The sequence below is a fragment of the Sciurus vulgaris genome, assembly GCF_902686455.1.
Source record: "Sciurus vulgaris genome assembly, chromosome: 5".
NCBI lineage: Eukaryota > Metazoa > Chordata > Mammalia > Rodentia > Sciuridae > Sciurus > Sciurus vulgaris.
Window position 1 is genome coordinate 113,382,953 of NC_136465.1, and position 20,921 is coordinate 113,403,873.

Sequence of the window (20,921 nt, forward strand, 5' to 3'; positions counted from 1 at the left end):
TTAAAAGGAATGAACTATGGATACTTGCAACAAGTTAGATGAACCACAGGGAATTAGATTGAGTGAAAAAATATAATTTTAAAAAGTCATATATTATCTGGACACAGCAGCACATGCCTATAATCCCAGCAACTCAGGAGGCTGAGACAGGAGGATTGCAAGTTAGAGGCCAGCCTCAGCAACTCAAAAAAAAAAAAAAAAAAAAACCTAAAAAGGGTTTGGGATGTAGCTCAGTGGTACAGTGTCTAAGGATCAATCCCCAATTCAAAAAAAAAAAAAAGTCATACATTATATAATTTCATTATGTAACATTCTGACAATGACAAAATTATAGAAATGGAATATCACTGGGGATACGGTTAGATGCATGAAGGAAATCTTTGTGATTATGGATTAGTTCTGTGCCTGCATTGTTGTGGAGGTTTCATGAATCTGTACATGCCATAAAATGACATACACATTATATCAATATCAATTTCCTGGTTTTGATATCATACTTTAGTTATATAGATATAATCATTGCAGGAAACTGCATAAAGAGTACACTAGATCTCTGTACTTTATTTCATCTAAGGCCTCAAAGAATTTTACCAGATAAAGTTGAAGTGAAAATGAATGGATTGTAATTTTTAAAAATCACTAAACACTCAAGGAAACAAGGCACCATAAATGAGAGTCAGTAGAAATGTGAGACATCAGAATAAGACCTACAAAGATTTCAGGTATTGGAATTATCATGTAATATAAAAATACTTGATAGGCATTGAGAAAGTAAGTATGTGTTTTAAAATATTAGTAAAAGGTTTTATGAAAAAGAATCAAACAAGTGTAAAGATTTAAAAATATAATAGCTGAAGTTAATTCAATGGACTAAAGTGGTATTAAGTTATAAGGCACTTATGATCCTATAGATAAAAATCAGCCAAATAGAAGTCTACAATCAAGATCATTGAACATGTAAGGAAACTATTAATAATGAAGGTCAGCCAGGCATGGTTATGTATACCTATAATTCCTACTTGGGAAGCTGAGGCAGGAGGATCACAAGTTTGAGATCAGCCTTGGCAACTTAGTAAAACCCTGTCTCAAAAAAATAAAAGGGGATGGACCTGCAGCTCAGTGGCAGAGTGCCCTGAGACTCAATCCCTAGACCATAAAAAAAAGTCAACAAAACTAGATAAAGCCTCCTGAGAATCTCACATATTAATATTTTAAGTATAGAATAAAAAATAAGTACATGTTAATTGTTTAAAGTTAAAAACAGTAGACTTAAAAATAAGCAACAGACTATCTAGAATGATTAGGACAATTCAAAAAAGAACCAAATAGAATCTTTAAAAATGAAAAATGTAACTGCTAACATTTAAAACAGATTGTATAAATGAAGCATAATCAACACAGATGAAGAGAAAATCTTTGAAGTGGAAGAAACTTAGACTATGGCACAGAGGGGAAAAAAGAAAATATGAAAGAAATTAAAGTATAAGAAGGATAGAATAAAACAGGTAGTATATACCTAATGAAAATCCTCGAGAGAAGAATAAGTAGAATAGAGTAGAGTCAGTATCCAATGGATTTGGGTTGAAATTTTTCCAAAACTGATGAAAGGCATGAATTCACATATAGGAAGGACAATACCAGGTAAAACAAATTGAGGTTCCTTTTCATACAGTCTTGAAGCTGGAGAGCCAAAAACAAAGAGAAGATTTGATACACAACCAGGAAAAAAAAATCCTTATAATCAAATAACTGATTGGCATTCAATAAACTTACCAATAATGATAATGAAAACCAAAAGAAAATTAAATATTATCTTCAAAATGTTGAAAGAAAATAACTATAATCCTAAATTATCCAGCAACAGTATCATATCATGTATACAGCAAAACTATCATTCAAGAATGAGTATGAAGCTGGGCATGGTGGTGTAGGCCTATAATCTCAGCAATTCAGTAGGTTGAGGCAGGAGGGTCACAAGTTCAAGACCAGCTTCAGCAATTTAGTGAGGCCCTAAGCAACTTAGTGACAGCCTGTCTCCAAATGAAAAATAAAAAGGGCTGAGGATATGGCTCAGTGGTTAAGTACCCCCAGGTTCAATCCAGGGTACAAAAAAGCAATTGTGAGAAAAACTGAGTTTACTATCAGTAATCTTTCATCAAGGGAAAGAAAAGACATATCAGAGACAAAGCAAATTATGGCAAAAGGGAGGTACAAAAGTGCCCCCTTTCCATGGGGAATATGTTACAAGTTGTTTCTCTACTTCTTGAAACCACAGATAGTACTAAACCCTATCGATACTGTTTTTTTCTTCTAAATGTAGACTTATAATATAGGATAGTTAATGAATAAGGTACAGTGAGATGTAAAATAATGATTACAGTAGAATAATTATAGCACTACGCTATAATAAAAGGTATTTAAAACTTTTGAGTTGTCTATTCTAGAATTTTCCATGAATATTTTTTGGACCACTATTCACTATAGATAACTGAAACTCTAAAGTAAAACCACACATAGGAAAAGACAACTACATTAGATGCAAGAAGGAAGGAGGAGCAAATAAATGGGCAAATATGTAGGTGAATGCAAATAAACATTGTCTGTATAAAACACTGGTTCTCAACTAAGGACTGTTTTGCCCTCAGAGGATATTTGCTAATACATCTGGAGACAATTTTGGTTATTACAACTGGGCATGTGGTAAACTTGCTACTGAAATCTGGTCATGAAACAAAGGGATATGTTGCTCACCATCCTCCAATTCACAGGACAGTCCTCCCACCTTCTACCACAAAGAATTATTTGGTCTAAAATGTCATTAATGCCTAGGCTATTGATTAAAAAAAATGATGTCTAATATATGGGGGAAAGAATGCATTTTAGAAGGGTGATCAGTTAAAGCACTCTCAGGTCCTATATTATTCAGAAGAGTTTAGACACTGATTAATATTATCTTTGATAAGCATGAATGCTCAAATTTCAGTAATAGAAATGGATTCCTGAATAGAAACAAACTATAAAAACTGAATAAAAAAGAGAACATCTGAACAGGTCTATAGCAAGTACAAAAATAAAATTAGTAATTTAAAATCTTTGTGCCCCCTGAAAACAAAACACAAATCCAGATGACTTCACAGGTAGATTCAATTGAATATTAAGGAAGAGATAGTTTTAACCTTACAAAAACTTAGGAAGGAATATTTTCCAACTTATTCTGTGAGGTCAGTATCCCAACACCAAAAGAGAGTAAGACATTGCAGGGAAACTACAGAGAAAGGTCCATCATAAAAAGAAACAAAAATCCTTTTTAAAAATGTTAGCAAACTGAAGACAGTACCATTAAAAAAAAAAGAATTATACATATGACATAGTGGGATTTGTTCCAAGAATGCAAGGTTGGTTTAACACCTGCAATGCAATAAAAAACATAAAAATGAAGTCAGATGTAGTGGCCCTGCCTGTTCCAGCTAGGTGGGAGGCTGAGGCAGGAGGGTCCCCTGAATTCACAAGTCAGAGACCAGTTTAGGTAACATAATGAGATCCTGTCTTGGGGCGGGGGACGGGGGGAAGGAGAGGAGGGAAGGAAAGAAAGGAAAAATCCATATTTATAGAATGAAAAATAAAAATGACAAGATTTCTGTAATTAATGTGATAATGTGAAAAATACATTTGACAGAGTGCATACTTTTTTTTTTTTTTTTTTAAGACAGGGCTTCACTATATTTCTCAGACTGGCCTTGAATCAGGTGATCCTCCTTGCTTCAGCCTTCCTAGTACCTGGAGACTACAGGCCCAGTGCTGATTCTTAACAAAAATTTTCCTTACGAAAAGGAAACTTAAATGGATAAAAGAGCACTGACAGAAACTAACATACTTATGGTGAAAGACTGAATGCTTCTCCTTTAAAATCAGGAGCAAAGCAAGGATTCTAGCCTTCACACAGGGGCAAGAAAAAGAAATCAAAGGCACAAAGATTGGAAAGGAAGAAATGAAACTGCCCTCATATACAGATGACATCATTCTACAAATGTAGAAAAGTTTCAGAAATCTACAAAGAATCTAATAAAACTAACGAGTTCATTAAGGTTGTAGAATATACAACAAAAATCAGTCGTTTTTGTATGTGCTACTAAGCGATCTGAAAACAAAAACACAATCTCATTCATAATAACATGAAAGAGAATGAATGATTAGAACAGACTTAATGAAAGATGTGCAAGACTTATACATTGAAAACAACAAAACAGAGAAGATCTATATAAATGGAGAGTCATACCACATTCATGAATTAGAAGACTCAACATTGTTAATATGACCATTATCCACATATTTGCCCATACATTCAATGCAGTTCACATATTCAAACCAATCCAAGTAAAATGTGCATGGAATGGTAAAAGACCTAGAACAGATAAAGTTATAATTTTTGTTGTGTTTTTGTTTTACAGTGCTGGGGATTGAAAGGGCCTCCCACATGCGAGGCAAGTGCTCTATAGCACTGAGCTACACCCATACCCTAGTCAAAATTATTTTGGAAAGAACAAAGCAGAAGGAGTTTAGCTACCTCATTTCAAAATACACTATAAAACTATAGCAATCAAGACAGTATGATATCAGTATAAAGCCAGACCTACAGATTAATGGAACATAAAACAGAGGGAGGAAATCCTTGTATTTAGGACCAGTTGATTTTTACAAAGGTGTCAAGGTTATATAATGTGGAATAGCTAGACTTTTTTTTTTTTTTTTTTTTGGCTGTACTAGGGATTAAACCCAGAATATTGTGCATAAAATCAGTACCAGGAAGTGGGGTTGTTGCTATGACTAACTTTGCCACGTGATTTAGAAACTTTTGGAATTGGTTTATGGGAGGAGTTTAGAAAAGTTTGGAGATACAGGCTGGAGAAGTCTTACAATGTTGTAAATGGAGCATAATGTGCAATTCTGCTAGAAGCTGAGAAGACCAAAATGCTGATAGGAAGGAATATGCACAGTAGACTATGCTCATGAGGTATCAGAGGGAAACAAGGGCTTTACTGGAAATTGGACCAGGGGCCATTGGTCTTACATTCTGACCAAGAAATTGGCTACATTTTCCCCATGTCCTGTGACTTTGTGTGAGGCTCAAATTGAAGGTGATGGACTAATCAATCTGATGGAGAAAATTTCAAGTTAGTACAACATTCAGTCAGTGGCATGGATCTTGCTGTCAGTTTTTAGCTAGGCTTACTGTGAGAATTGGGAGCAGAAAACAGAGCTAAATGATTGTAAAAAATATGCACTTTGGCCAGAAAAGTGCATGTAAAACCGGGGCCAAGCAAGGTGTGATAGAGATTATAGCCATTACAGAGGTGCTAATTACTTTGCACAGACAATAGGAAAGATGGCTTGAGTGCATCTCAGGAATTTGCAAAGCACACCAATTTCAGGCTCAAGGGATAGAGAAAGTTCCTTTAAGAAGGGATCCTGGGGGCAGCCTGCTTGTAAAGAGGAGCCTAGAAAGCAGTTTCACTGTGCTCTGGTGCCCTGGCACCAGAAGTCACTGTAGCCATGATCCCAGGGAACCAGCTACTGCACAAACTGTCATCAGACCTTGGTGTTATTCACATGGTGCTGGTTCTACAGGAATGCAAGATGCTGGAGTTAGGAGGTCATGGAGGTTTCTACCAAAACTTCAAAAGAATTACTGGGAGGCCAAGCAATGTACAACAGTCCCTGCAGGCCGGCCCTGAGTGGGTGATGTGTGAAGGTGTGATGGTGGAACCAAAGATGGAATGGAGATTCCAGGAATTAAGAGATCCCATTGAAGTGGACTGTCTGCTGAGGCTGTGGAGAGAGGAAGGTTAAAAGAGAAGCCATCTGTTCTATAACTGGAAAGGCCAAAGGGGGTAGGCTACCCAAATCCTTTGGAGAGAACATCTCACCATCCCATCATGTATTCTAGATGCTGTACATGGAATTGTGGCACCTGTTTGCCCAGTTGTGTTTTAGTTTTGTTTTGGTCTCATTCTTTCTATGCCCTTACTTCTCATTTTTTGAATGAGAATGTTTACTCTGCCATTATATATTAGATATATGCAACTTCCTTTTCATTTTTACAGCGACTCACAGCCTTGACTTTGCCTTAAGTCTTAAATGACACTTTGGACTTGGACTTTTGAGTAATGCTGGAATGGTTAAAAAATATGGGAATCTTAGAGATAACTAAATACATTTTTGCCTTGTGAGATGGGCAAGAGCTTTTGAGGACCAGGGTGAAATGTTATGGTTTGGATATAAGGTGTTCCCCAAAAGCTTCAGTGTTAAAGCAGTAATGTTTGGAAATGAAATGACTAGATAGTGAGAACCATAACCTAATCAGTCTGTCCTAGTTTGAATGGACTGGGTGGTAATTGTAATCAGGAGAGGTATGATTGGAAGAGGTGGGTCACTGGGGATGTACCCTGATTCAGGTTCATCTTCTCTGTGGCCCCTTCCTCTAATCCCCCTCTCATCTTCCTTGCCACTTGACAAGAGCAGCTTCTCTTTACCATGCCCTTCCATCATGATATTCTGCCTCACCTGGGCCCAGAGCAATGAACTTGGTCAACCATGGACTGAACCTTTGAAACCATGAGCCCAAATAAACTTTTTCTAAGTTGTTTGTATCAGGTAATTTGGTCAGAGTGACAACAGTCAGACTAATGCAAACAGGCCCTCACTAAGTTGCTCAGACTAGCCTACAATTTATTTATTTATTTGCTATTTTTTTTATTGTAAACAAATGGGATACATATTGTTTCTCTGTACATGGAGTAAAGGCATACCATTTATGTAATCATAAATTTACATAGGGTAATGTTGTTTGATTCATTCTGTTATTTTTCCCTTCCCCCGCACCCCTCCCATCCCTCCCACCCCTCTTTTCCCTCTATATAGACCTTCCTTCCTCCATTCTTGCCCCCCTCCCTAACCCTAACTCTAACCCTAACACTAACCCCTCCCATGGCCTAGAATTTATAATCCTTCCTCAATCTGCAGAGTAGACAGTATTAGCAGTATGCACCACTGTACCAAGCTAAAGATAAATAGTCTCTTCAATAAATAATACCTGGACAAATGAATATTCACATGCAGAAACAAAACACACAAAAACTCAGATCCCTGCCTTATACTATATTCAATAATACAATAGTCTGAATGTCTGTGTCCACTCCAAATCCCGATGTTGAAATCCTAACCCCCAGGTGAGGGCATTAGAAGATGGAGACTTTTTGGAGGGCAGAGTCCTCAAGAATGGGATTATCACCCTTATAAAATAGATCCCAAAGACCTATTTATGGTGCTCTCCCACCATGAGGACATAGTTAGAAGGCACCATGTATAAACCAAAAAGCAGTCCTCACTGGACAACAAATCTGCCAGTGCCTTGATTTTCAATATCCTGGCATCTTGAGCTGCAAGAAATAAATTTATGTTGTTTACAAGCTGCGTAATCTTTTTACTATAGCAGCTCAAATTGACTAATGATAAACTCAAAATGGACAATAGCCCCAAATATAAGGGCTAAAACTATAAGATTCCTAGAAGAAAGCATAAGAAAAAATCTTTGAGACCTTCAGTAGGCCATGATCTCTTAGGACATCAAAAACACAATTCATCCATAATAAATATGATAAACTGAACCTCATTAAAATTTTAAAATGCATGCTATTCCAAAGAAAACTATTTAAGTAATTAAAAAATAAGCCTAAGAAAAAACTCATAACTCTGATAAAGGAATTATATCAGAAATATAAAGAACTTTTACAACTCAGTACTGAGGTAATGAATAATTTTTGAAACAGGCTAATGATTTAAAAAGACATTTCACCAAAGTAGGTATACAAATAACTAACAGTACATGAAAAGATGTTAACATCATTGAAGCCACAATAAGATACTACTACACATGTAGCAGGATGGTTGTAATCCAAAAGATGAACCATACCAGTGTTGCAAAGGATGTGGAGAAACTGGAAACCTTCTACATTTCTGGGAAAGTGGGGGTTAAAATGGTAAAACAGCTAGCAAAACAGTTTGGTAGTTCTTAAAAAGTTTAACATGCCTCTACCATATTAAGCATAGCTGCCACATAACCCAGAAATTCCATTCCTAGGTATCTCTCAAAGGACAATGAAAACATGTCTATAAAAAAACCTTTATATGATTCTCACAACAGTATTATTCATAACACCAAACACTGGAAACAATCCAAATGTCCATCAAATAGATGAGTCCATCAAATAGATACATAAAATATGATATATCCATTTGACAAAACACTATTCAACAATAAAAAGGAAAAAATGATGGATACATACTATAATAAAATGAACTTCTAAAACATCCTAAATGGAGGCCATATATATGAAAAATTACAAATTGTGTGATTTCATTTGTATAAAATTTATAGAAAAGGCAATGGAACAGAGACAGAAATCAGTTTTTTCCTAAGTATGGAGCTGTGGTTGGGAATGTAGTTCAGTAGCAGAGCATTTGCCTAGCATGTGTGAGGCCCTGAGTTTGATACCCAGCAGTGTCAAAAAACAACAACAACAACAACAACAACAAAAATTAAGTGTGGGGATGGAGTTGAGAAATAACTGGAAGTGGGCACAGGAAGACTCTCTTTGAGAGGAAGGAAATAGTCTAAAACTAGGTTATAGTGCTAGTATAAATTTACCAGAAATTAATGAACGGCATACTTACAATGTGTGGTTCTTGTGTTAAATAAACACTAATAAAGTTGTAAAAAAATGACAAAATGTAAGTTTTTAAAAAACCATACACTTGGAGAATTTAAAGCACTTTACTAAACTCATATATCAATAGGAAATTGCTTTAAATACTTAGAATGAATCAGTTATATATATACTGGAACAGTTATGTATATACTGCATAGCACAACTTGGGGACTGCAACCAAGGTAATAGGTAGGTTGAACTGTATGGAAGAGCAAATATTTGACCTAACAGGATAGAATAAAGTCTGAAAATTATTAATTTAAATGTCTAACTTTAAAGCAGTTTAAAAGAACATTACAACAATCCCACAGAACACAAAAGAAATAAAGATAAGCACAGCAACTAATAAACAGAAAATAACGATAGAAAAGAGAAACTGAACAAGGCCAAATTCTACTCCTTTGATGATGATTTGTTGTTGTGCTAGGGCTCAAACCCAGGGTTCGTGCATGCTAGGTAAGCATTCTACCTCTAAGCCACATTCCCAACCCAAATTCTAGTTCTTTGAAAAAAGAAATCACTAGTAAGACTGATGAAAATATGGAGAGAAGTCACAAATATAAATAAAATTATGAATTAAATGATAACATAATAGTTTTTTAATTTATTTTTTTAATGGTGCTGGGGATCAAACTCAGGGCCTCCTATATGCCAGGCAAGTGCTCTATCACTGAATTAAATCTCCAGCTCACAGAACTTTTCACAGTTTTATGCTCTAAATTTTAATACAGTCATGCATCACTTAATGAGGGATATGTTTTGAGAAATGCATTATTAAGCAATTTCTGTGCTATGTAAACATCATAGAGTATACTTACACAAAGATGACTACAATGATAATAGATAATATAAATGAATTGGACCACCATTGTATATGCAGTCCATAGACGACCAAAGTGATGTTGTGGGGCACATGAATTACACCTAAGTATAATGGACAGATTCTTTTTTAACTAACCAAAACTACAATTAGCAAAAACTAATTAAATAAGAAAGGGAAATCCTCTATATTTCTATAAGGGTATAAAGGAACTGAATCAGTAATTAAATTTCTTTTTAAAAAATGAAACACCAGAACTAAAAACATGAGGTCTACCCTAATTATTAAAGATATATTTTTAATCCCAGTTGCTTGGGAGGCTGAGGCAGGAGAATGATGAGTTTAAAGCCAGCCTCAGCAAAATAGAGGTGCTAAAGCAACTCAGTGAGACCTGTCTCTAAATAAAATACAAAATAGCGCTAGGGATGTGGCTCAGTGGTTGAGTGACCCTGAATTCAATTCCAGGTACCTAAAAAAAAAAAAAAAAAAAGACATATTATTTAGATCTTATAAATACTGCTCCCAAAAACAAAAAAGAGGGAACATACCTCAATGCAGTATATGATAATAATAATCTCATTGTCCAAATCAAGTAACTATAGGATGATAAAGGTTGATTTATATATGTAGACATTATAAATTATTAACACACTAAATCTATTGAGTAAATTAGAAATAGAATTAATTATGACCAAATGAGATTTACCTAAGGAATTCAAGGGTAATTTAATATTAGAAGTTTCTTAATGTAGTTCACAAATTGCCTGACTGAAAAAAAAAAATAAATACAGAAGTACTGCTAAAAATTCTTACCAGTCTAGACAAAAGGGAACTTCCTTAATCTAAGGTTATCTAACTGCAAATTACAACAAAAATCCTTATCACAGCCATCATTATTATAGAAAAACAATCTTTTAAAATCAGGAACAATTTTCCTTGCCATAACCAATTTTATACACTGTTGTAGGAGAATTTCTAGCAAGTACAGTAACACTGCAATAAAGATAGAAAAGACATATAACTTAGAGAGGAAATAAAATATTCACTAGTCACAGACAACATGATTACACTAAAACAGAACCTAAAATCCATTGGAATTAACAGTGTAGTAAAGTAGCCAGGTCCAAACATGAAAATCTATTTCATTTCTATATGTTAGCAAAAATTTGAAAAGTTAACAGATGTGACAGCTATAGGATAACTATAATAAAAAAAAAAAAAACTGGATAATAACAAGCACCATGAGGGATGTGAAGAAACTACAATCCTCATATATTGCTTAGTTGGAATATAAACTGATACAGCTGCTTTGGAATACTGTTTGGAAGATCTCCTCTCTTCCCCCAAAAAAGTAATTCAACTTCTAGACAAATATCCAACAACTATCTATATCCACACAAAAACCATAAAATGGGCTGCAGATATAGCTCAGTGGTAAAGTACCCAAGTTAAATCCTCAGTACCGAAAAAAAAGGGGAAAAAAATAATTAATTTTAAAAAATTCAATAGAGAATTGGATAGTGCATTGTAAATATTCAGAAACAAAGCCTTTAGGCATTGAAATAGTTATCTCAGTGTCTCTCCCTGTTGTTTAAATGTTCACAGCAGCATTATCCATAACAGTCAAAAATGGAAAAAAACTTAAAGGTTCATCAGCTGATGAATGCATAAACAAAATAAGGTATATTCAGATAACAAAGTATGAAATAAACCATAAGAAAGGGCTGGAGTTGTGGCTCAGTGGTAGAGCGCTTGCCTAGCACACGTGAAGCACTGGGTTCCATCCTCAGTACCACATAAAAATAAATAAAATAAAGGTATTGTATCCATCCACAACTAAAATTAAAAAAAAGAAGGAATAAACTATTGATACATACTGTAACATTATGCTAAGTAAAATAAGGCAGACACAAAAGGCCAAGTAGTCGATGAATTCAATTTCATGTATTCAATTTCATATATGAAATGTCCCAAATGTGCAAATAATAGAGACAGAAAATAGGTTTGTAGTTCAGTAGCTGGGAGGATTATGGAAATGGACAATGATGATATGATAGAGTAAAATTTTCCATAATTTTTTTAAAGTCACTTTGGAAAGAACATCTATTAAACAACAACATTTAAATCAGTATAAAAGTACCTGCCCTCCAAAATAATTTACTGTCTTTTTTTTTCATTAATAGGTAACGGTACAAATACTTTACAGGAAGCAGAAGTACATTATATTTCTCGAGCAATCTGTAATTCTGAGCGGAGTTATGGGGGAGTAATTCCTGACACCTCATTTTGTGCAGGTGATGAAAATGGAGGCTTTGATACATGCAGGGTAAGATCAAATAATTTTCCTTTAAGATATTTTCTAAAGCCAGGGAGAACTTGAATAAGGCCTTTGATTATTTTCTTGTGATTTTAATTATCAGGCCTAAAAAATCAAATTTTTTTCTTCTTTTTTAACTACTTCAATAATCCCCCTCCTTATTTCTTTATGTAGGCAAAATATGCCTTGAATCTGTTTTTCTTTTCTTTACTTTTTTTTTTCTTTTATGATACTGGTGATCAAACTAAGGGCCTCATAGATGCCAGGCAAGCACTCTACTGCTGTACTAGATCCCCAGCCTCCCCTTTGTGCTTTTTGACTCTACCCTCTTTCAAATACTGCTTCCAAATCTATTTGTCTTCACTTTCAAGAGTTCTCTATGTGCATACTTTTCTACTCTTCCTAATATTGCAATCAAAGTTTTATCTGTCCTGTATCGTTTACTTAAAAATTAAAAAAAAGTTTTTGTAGTTATAGATGAACAGTATGCCTTTATTTTATTTATTTTTATTTTTAGGCAGTGCTAAGGATTGAACCTAGTGCCTCACACATGCTAGGCAAGCACTTTGCCACTGAGCTATAGCCCCAGTCCTTCCTTAAAAATTTTGATGAGTAAAGCAGTAAAGAATCCAATCTAGTTGATCTGAATTTCTAGGCAAAACATCTCCATTAATTAAAAAAATAATTATTCAAGTCAGGCACAGTGGCACATGCCTGTAATCTCAGCCACTGGGGAGGCTGAAATGGGAAGATCCCAAGTTCCCAGCCAGCCTCAGCAATTTAGTGAGACCCTGTCTTAAACTAAAAAATAAAATGGGCTGCAGATATAGCTCAGTGGCAAAGTACCCGAGTTAAATCCTTGACACGAAAAAAAAGGGGGGGGGGATTAATTAATTTTAAAAAATTCAATAGAGAATTGGATAGTGCATTGTAAATACTCAGAAATGAAACCTTTAGGCATTGAAATAGTTATCTCAATGTCTCTCCCTGTTGTTTTGAGAGCATTATTAACAATCCTTAGTAACAGTTCTGGATTCAGTAACAATCAAATCTAAACTGTAAAAGAGATATTTATTTATTTATTTACTTCTTTATTTATTTTACTGGCAATTTACAGGGGCTTTGTACCACTGAGCCACATCCCTGGCTCTTTTTATTTTGAGACAGAGTCTCATTAAATTGCATAGGGCCTGCTAAATTGCTGAGGCTGGCCTCCAACTTGTGATCCTTCTGTTTCAGCTTCCCAAGTTGCTGGCATTACAGGCCTTTGCCACCGTGCCCAGCAAGGCTTGTTTTTTTTTTTTTTTTTTTTTTCATTTTAATTTATTTTTATTGTAAACAAATGGGATACATGTTGTTTCTGTTTGTACATGGAGTAACAGCATATTTGCATAATCATACATTTACATAGGGTAATGATGTTTGATTCATTCTGTTACTTTTTCCTTCCTTCCCACCCGTCCCACCCCTCTTTTCCCTCTATACAGTCCCTCCTTCCTCCATTCTTGCCTCCCTCCCACCCCCCATTATGTGTCATCATCCGCTTATCAGTGAGATCATTCGCCCTTTGGATTTTTGAGATTGGCTTATCTCACTTAGCATGATATTCTCCAATTTCATCCATTTGCCTGCAAATGCCATAATTTTATCATTCTTTATAGCTGAGTAACATTCCATTGTATATATATACCACAGTTTCTTTATCCATTCATCAATTGAAGGACATCTAGGTTGGTTCCACAGTCTGGCTATTGTGAATTGAGCAGCTATAAACATTGATGTGGCTGTATCTCTGTAGTATGCTGATTTTAAGTCCTTTGGGTGTAGGCCAAGGAGTGGGATAGCTGGGTCAAATGGTAGGTCCATTCCAAGTTTTCTAAGGAATCTCCACACTGCTTTCCAGAGTGGCTGCATTAATTTGCAGCCCCACCAGCAATGTATGAGTGTACCTTTTTCCCCACATCCTCTCCAACACCTATTGTTGCTTGTATTCTTGATAATCGCCATTCTAATTGGGGTGAGATGGAATCTTAGTGTAGTTTTGATTTGCATTTCTCTTATTACTAAAGATGGTGAACATTTTTCCATATGTTTGTTGATTGCTTGTAGAGCTTCTTCTGTGAAGCGTCTGTTCATATCCTTAGCCCATTTGTTGATTGGGTTATTTGTATTCTTGGTGTAGAGTTTTTTGAGTTCTTTATATATTCTGGAAATTAGTGCTCTATCTGAAGTATGAGTGGAAAAGATATTCTCCCACTCTGTAGGCTCTCTCTTTGCATTGCTGATAGTTTCCTTTGCTGAGAGAAAGCTACTTAGTTTGAATCTATCCCAGTTATTGATTCTTGCTTTTATTTCTTGTGCTATGGGAGTCCTGTTAAGGAAGTCTGATCCTAAGCCAACCAGTTGAAGATTTGGACCTACTTTTTCTTCTATAAGATGCAGGGTCTATGGTCTGATTTCAAGGTCCTTGATCCATTGTGAGTTGATTTTTGTGCAGGGTGAGAGATAGGGGTTTAGTTTCATTCTGTTGTATATGGATTTCCAGTTTTCCCAGCACCATTTGTTGAAGAGGCTATCTTTTCTCCATTGCATATTTTTGGCACCTTTAAGACTTGTTATTTATAATACTACTGAGTCTTCATCATTTCTTTCCATTTTCTTGCACTAGCAAATGTCAACAATCAAAAACACAATTTCTTGCAAGATGCCAATTTACTGGTCTCTAGCTAGCAAACCACCCCTGAAGCTCTAAAAGAATCCTTCATACATCTTAAAATTATGCCTTTTATATTCAGTATTAGAAAAATAATCTAATGAGCAGTTTTTATAATATTTTGCACACTTCCCAAATTATACTTTTTCTGAGCAACTATTTTAAAAAATCCATTTATTTATACTATCTGGTTCAAAATTAGGTAGATGAATTTATCCACCAGCTATATGGCTCCTCCAAATATCTGGTTAGACTAAATGCTTCCTGCTTAAGTTGGAATACTAAACTAAAAATCTATTGATTTCCAAAGCACGATGATAATTTTCTATGGGGGCATATTATAATTTATGTGGTCTGGGTGCCTCTCTACCATGACACTATCTCCTTGTAATTCCTTCCCTGCACTTCATTCTGTTCTTAGAGTCTAGTTAGCTATTGTCTGAAAACTATGTTATCACTGGGAGGTATATGAAAATGAATATTTATATAAATATGTTTAATGTAATTAATTTATCTCAACTCTACTGTTGCTTAAAGAACATTAGAAGTAGCTAACACTACTTGGGGACTTTTTTAATAGGGTGACAGTGGTGGACCATTAATGTGCTACTTACCGGAATATAAAAGATATTTTGTGATGGGAATTACCAGTTATGGACATGGCTGTGGTCGAAAACATTTTCCTGGTGTCTACAGTGGGCCATCCTTTTACCAAAAGTGGCTAACAGATCATTTCTCCCAGGCAAGCACTAAAAGCATATTTAATGTATATATTTTAATTGGAGAGATCCTCATAGCTTTAGGTTCTATCATTTTACTAGCAACAATATAAAGAAATTCTGAAGACTTTACTATCTTTATTTTGCATTGTGTCCCCTTCTATTTTCTCCATAATGAAAACAATTTTTTTTTTTTTTAGCAATTTATTTCTCACTTTGGAGTTCTCATGTGAACTTTTTTGGAAAAAAAGGACTGTGACACATTAGATATACAATTGTAAATCTGGCACCAAATCACAACCTCCTTGATAGAAATTGTTTTCTTTTATAATCATAATTTTGTATTTCGAATACTTTCCTAGAGTTTATATAAAATATTCAGTTAAGTATGTATTTTATGTGTGTGAATGCTAAGTAATAAAGAGTTTATAATTAAAATAAAACTGTTCTTTGGTTAAATTAATCAAAACTCCCTTTAAGTTAGATTTTAATTTATTTACCATAATTTATGATCTATGATATTTTAAATTATAATCTTGTTTCTGTTCTTAAACAATAAGCAAACAAGTGTTTGCTTATTGTTATGGTTTGGATGTGAGGCATCCCCCAAAAGCTCACATGTGAGACAATGCAGGAAGGTTCAGAGGAGAAATGATTGGGTTGTAAGAGTCTTAACCCAATCAGTGAATTACTCCCTGATGGAACTAATTGAAGTGGTAGGGTGTGACTGGAGGAGATTGGAATTGAAGCGTGGCTTTGTGGTACATATTTCATATCTGGAGAATAGAGTCTTCTCTCTCTCTCTCTCTCTCTCTCTCTCTCTCTCTCTCTCTCTCTCTCTCTCTCTCTCTCCTTCCTCATGATGCAAGCTACTTCCTCTGCCACGCTGTTCCTCTATGATGTTGGTTCTCACCTTGAGCCCCGAGGAATGAGCCTTCTATGGACTAAGACCTCTGAGACTGTGAGCCATCAAATAAACCTTTCCTCCTCTATAATTTGCTGGTCAGATTATTTAGTCACAGCAGTGAAAAAACTGACTGAAACACTTATTTAAATTCTAGCTTTTTAAAACTTTTCTGCAGTGCTGGAGGTCAAACCCAGGAAGTAATGCATCCCAGGCAAAGCTCTACCATGAAGCCCTACTTACCATTTAAATTATAATTAAATCATTTTATTAAATATCATTACTTACTTCCCATGGTAAGAAAGAACTATGGTGCAAACATCCCCAAATCATTTACTTTTAATTTAGAAATTCACAATGTGACGTTTTTCTGTTATTATTTACCTGTCTTCCAATGTTTATCTTCTTGAAGCCCATGTTAAAATCTGTATCCTGTCAGCATTCTGAATTAACTGAGTGACCGAGAGGCATGCTGTGTAAACACAGGAAGCCAACCTGTGATAACCTTATGATTAATCAAACATGAATCATTAAAGTCAGGAGCAGTGGCACTAAGCAACTCAGTGAGACCCTGTCTTTAAATAAAATACAAAATAGAGCTGGGGATGTGGCTCAGTGGTTGAGTGCCCCTGAGTTCAATCCCCAGTACCCACCAAAAAAAAAAATGAATTACTGAAATAAAAGGTTGAATTAATATGTACTATTAGCCAATTCACATCTCCTTTGATCTTTAAAGAATACATTTAGCAAATGAGAAATAATTATCTTCTCATGCTTTTTACATTCAACTAGCAAAAACCTGTATTGTTATTTTGCATTATCTTGATGTCAGAATTTAACTGAAAGAAAACACGAGTTTCCCACCTAATAATATCCTTAGAGGTCATAACTTGTTTGACAGTCTCAAAGGAAAATGACTATGATTTTTACAGACTGAGTGACTCTGAGGGGATGTTGGTGGTTTTTTTTTTTTCTTCAAAGAGATCCTAGTTTATCCACTGACAAGGTCTTATAAGGAAATAGTTGCTAATGCTTATTATAAGTTAGCATAATGCGTTAGTCTTTTCCTATTTATGCTGGATATCACCAGATTCATGTGGTAGCCCTATATGTTAATAAAAAGAAATCTGTCTAAATGCATTGATAGCACTGGAGAGGAAGCCTTTGCTTTTCACTTCAAAGACATCTTCTAATTGCTCTTTAAGTCTGTGTTTCTAATCAGGCAGGAGCCCCTACCAGCCAACCTCCCTTTTTGCCCAGCTTTGTCCAGCTGACTGGAGTTAGAAACATTTCTTTTCATCACAAGGGACTATTCAAGCACAGGCTTTGGGAATCCAAGATGGACATCATTACAGGTATTAATCTGTTTCTTAGTAGTTGTAAGAATTTGGACAATTATTAATGCCTATATATGGCATTGCTGTGATTATTAAGTAAGTTGAGGATATGAAGTTCCTGATATTTGAAGGTGTTCAATAACTGGTTTCTCTTATTAATATCACATCCATGCATCACACACTCCTTTTCATTATGTAAATCATTATCCCATCAGAAAAACATCTCAAAGACCTTTCATCTAAAAAAATTACTGGAACAAAGCATCCTTTTCTATTAATAAACTCAAATTTTAAAATATACTATTTTTAAAAATGCATTTACCTTACTTTTGTAATTCCCAAAATATTATATCCTCATTATTAAAAATTGGAAATGTACAGAAAAATAGAAAAAAATTCATAACCTAACTATGCAAAGACAGCTACTATAAAAGTCCTGCCTTTTCCATTTACTATAATTATTCTTACAAATTCTTCCAAACATTATTGTACCCCAGCTATTCTGAAAACTTTCAAACTGCAGAAAAGTTGAGAAATACTACTATGATTATCCATACGTATTTCACCTCTATTCCCCAAATAGCAATGTTCTTGTCTTGTTTGCACTTGTGGTCTTGGTTTCTCCCTCTCCCCACACATACTTATTTCTTTTTTGGTGGAACAATTTAAAAGTAAATTGCTGATACCATATTACTTCATCTCTAACATATCAGCATGGATCTCCTAAAAACAAGAACATAATCACAATACCATAATCACACCCAAGAAATTTAACACTGATTTGTTAGTTCTTTTATAATTTGTATACTCATTTCTTTGGTTCACTAATCTACTGTTTAGGGTGCCATAACTTTGTATTCTTTCATTCTTAATATAAAAATATAGTATATATTTATACACAGACAGGCATAATGATACACATCTATAACCCCAGCTAATCAGGAGGCTGAGGCAGGAAGATTATAAATTTGGGGCCAGCCTGGGAAACTTAGGTAGACCTTGTCTCAAGATAAAAATAAAAAGGGCTGGGGATGTAATTCAGTGCTCTCCTGGTTTCAAACCCCAGTACCAAAATAAATAAAAAAACAAAGGAAGAAAAGAAGGAAGAAATAAGAAAAACACACAAACATTTCAAAGGTGTATATATATTTTTCTCTTAGGTTGTTACAACAAAATGCCATAAACTAATGCTTACAAACAACAGAAATCCATATCTTACAGTTCTGGAAGCTGGGAAGTCCAAGATCAAGGCATTAGCAGATTATGGGTGTTTTATGAGGGCCTGCTTCCTCATTCATGGAAGGCATCTTCTCCCTGAATCTTCACATGTGAGAAAGGAAAAGTTTCCTTTCTAGGGCCTGTTTTAAAAGGGCATTGATCTCATTCATAAGTGCCTCCTACCTCAAGATATAATCATTTCCCAAATTTCCACTTCCTAATACCATCACGTTGATAATTAGGTTTTCAACAATGAATTTTGGGTGGAAACATCCAGACTACAGCATGTTTTCAGTAAAATTTGAGAGATGAAGTCAGAATGACAGCTTGATCACATGATGTAGCCAGTCTCATGTTTCAGCTGACCTCCTATCTCACCTTCATAAAAAAAGAATAATTATATTCATCTTAAAATATGTAGCAGTATTTCCTGCCTCTCCACTGGAAAGGCCCAGATATAATAAATGACCAATAGCAACAAGTACCCTTGTACTGTATTTTAGTTTCTCAATGCCATTTCCTGTAAAATGAGTTAAGGTCCCTTAGACACTGATTTCAGATCTGGAGAAGGTAATATATAGGATGAATTTGGTTATTTTATTGTACCAGAAATCATGAGGTTATCAAAGCTTCAATAGTGAATCACATACACACAAAAAAAGCCCACTTTACTAGAGGGGTGAGGGGAGATTACATACTAGGAAATGATAATATTAATGATCATACTTCTCACAATGAAAGCTGGAAGCTAGAAGACATGAATGGAAACCAAAAGAGAGCAGGTGTAACTATACTTGTGTAACTATACTTATATCAGAAAAAAAAAAGTGCTTTATTTCAAAAACTGTAAAGAGACAAAGTGCATTCTAATTATAAAGGGATTAATTCATCAAGAAGATATAACAGTTATACATGTACCTAACATGAGAACACCTAAATATATCAAATAAGTACTTGAGAATCTAAAGTGAGAGATAGATTATAATATAATACCACTAAGGTCTTCAGTATCTCATTATTAACAATAAGCAGATCATCCAGATAGAAAATTAATAATAACATTGGTCTTAAACAATACTTTATATCAAAGAGACCTAACAGACATATATGGAACATTTAATCCAACAGCAACAAAATATACATTCTTCTCAAGAGCACACGGAATACTCTTCAGGATAGATCACGTTAGGGCATAAAACAAGGCTCGGCAAATTGAAGAAGACTGAAATTACAACAAGTATATTTTCTGATCACAATGGTATGAAACTAGAAATCAATAACAGCAGGAATTTCAGAAAATTCACAAATATATGGAAATTAAACAACCAATGGATCAATGAAGAAATTAAAGTAGAAAGATCTCAAAAAACAACTTAATGCTATACCCCAAAGAACTAGAAAAAGAACAACCTAAACCAAAAGTTAGCAAAAGGAAGGAAATAATAAAGATCACAGCAGAAATAAATAAATTAGAGACCAGACAATACAAAAGAGAAATAAAATTAGGATGTACCAGCAACTATGGGCCCATGCCACCAGCCAGCTAGGATAAATTCTTTGCAACCTAGAAATAGATATGGATTTCTTAGGAAAAAAATCCATGGAACTAAGGAAAACAATTATAATTTAGACATCATCAAAGGAAAAGATGTTATAAAAAAGAAGCAAATGCCATTCAAACATACAAACGTGTATACACATATACATATGAATATGTATCTGACAAAGGATTTACAGAGTACCTAAAGAACACCTTCAACTTAAACACAACTACAAAATGCACAAAAAGCTTGGCATGGTGGCATGTCCCTGTAGTCCTAGCTACTTGGGAGGCTGAGGCAAGAGGACTGCTTGAGCCTGGACATTCAAAGATAGCTTGGGTGAGAGAGAGGATGGTGGATTAGAGGAAGGACACATTTCCCTGCGGTTCCTTAGCCCAAGATTTAAGAAACAGGAAGACTGTTCCTCAGTGAGGTGGGTAACTAAGGCAACTCACTAAAATTCCATACTGGATAGCAAAAGAAACCCTAGAGAGACAGAAAATTGGAGACTTTGAATGTAATATAATAAATAATACCTTAGAGATGAGCCAGCTTGGCAGGCATCAATGGTGACCCTAGCTGCTGTG

The 20,921-nt window shown here is 34.9% G+C and overlaps 1 protein-coding gene across 11 annotated transcripts in view; it reads left to right on the forward strand.

The window, feature by feature from the left end:
* The window catches only part of TMPRSS12 (transmembrane serine protease 12), a gene marked incomplete at its 3' end in the record, with an annotated part of 91,687 nt that overhangs the window by 14,243 nt on the left and 56,523 nt on the right, over positions 1 to 20,921 (forward strand). For 8 of the 11 annotated variants that reach the window (XM_079139819.1, XM_079139823.1, XM_079139817.1 and 5 more), the window contains one exon: positions 11,769 to 11,911. In XM_079139819.1, coding sequence (XP_078995945.1) covers positions 11,769 to 11,911 — 143 coding nt within the window. Of the gene's footprint in view, positions 1 to 11,768; positions 11,912 to 13,141; positions 13,332 to 15,195; positions 16,153 to 17,460; positions 20,835 to 20,921 lie in introns of those variants that run through there. The other 3 variants (XM_079139822.1, XM_079139818.1, XM_079139825.1) reach the window with 3 other exon arrangements.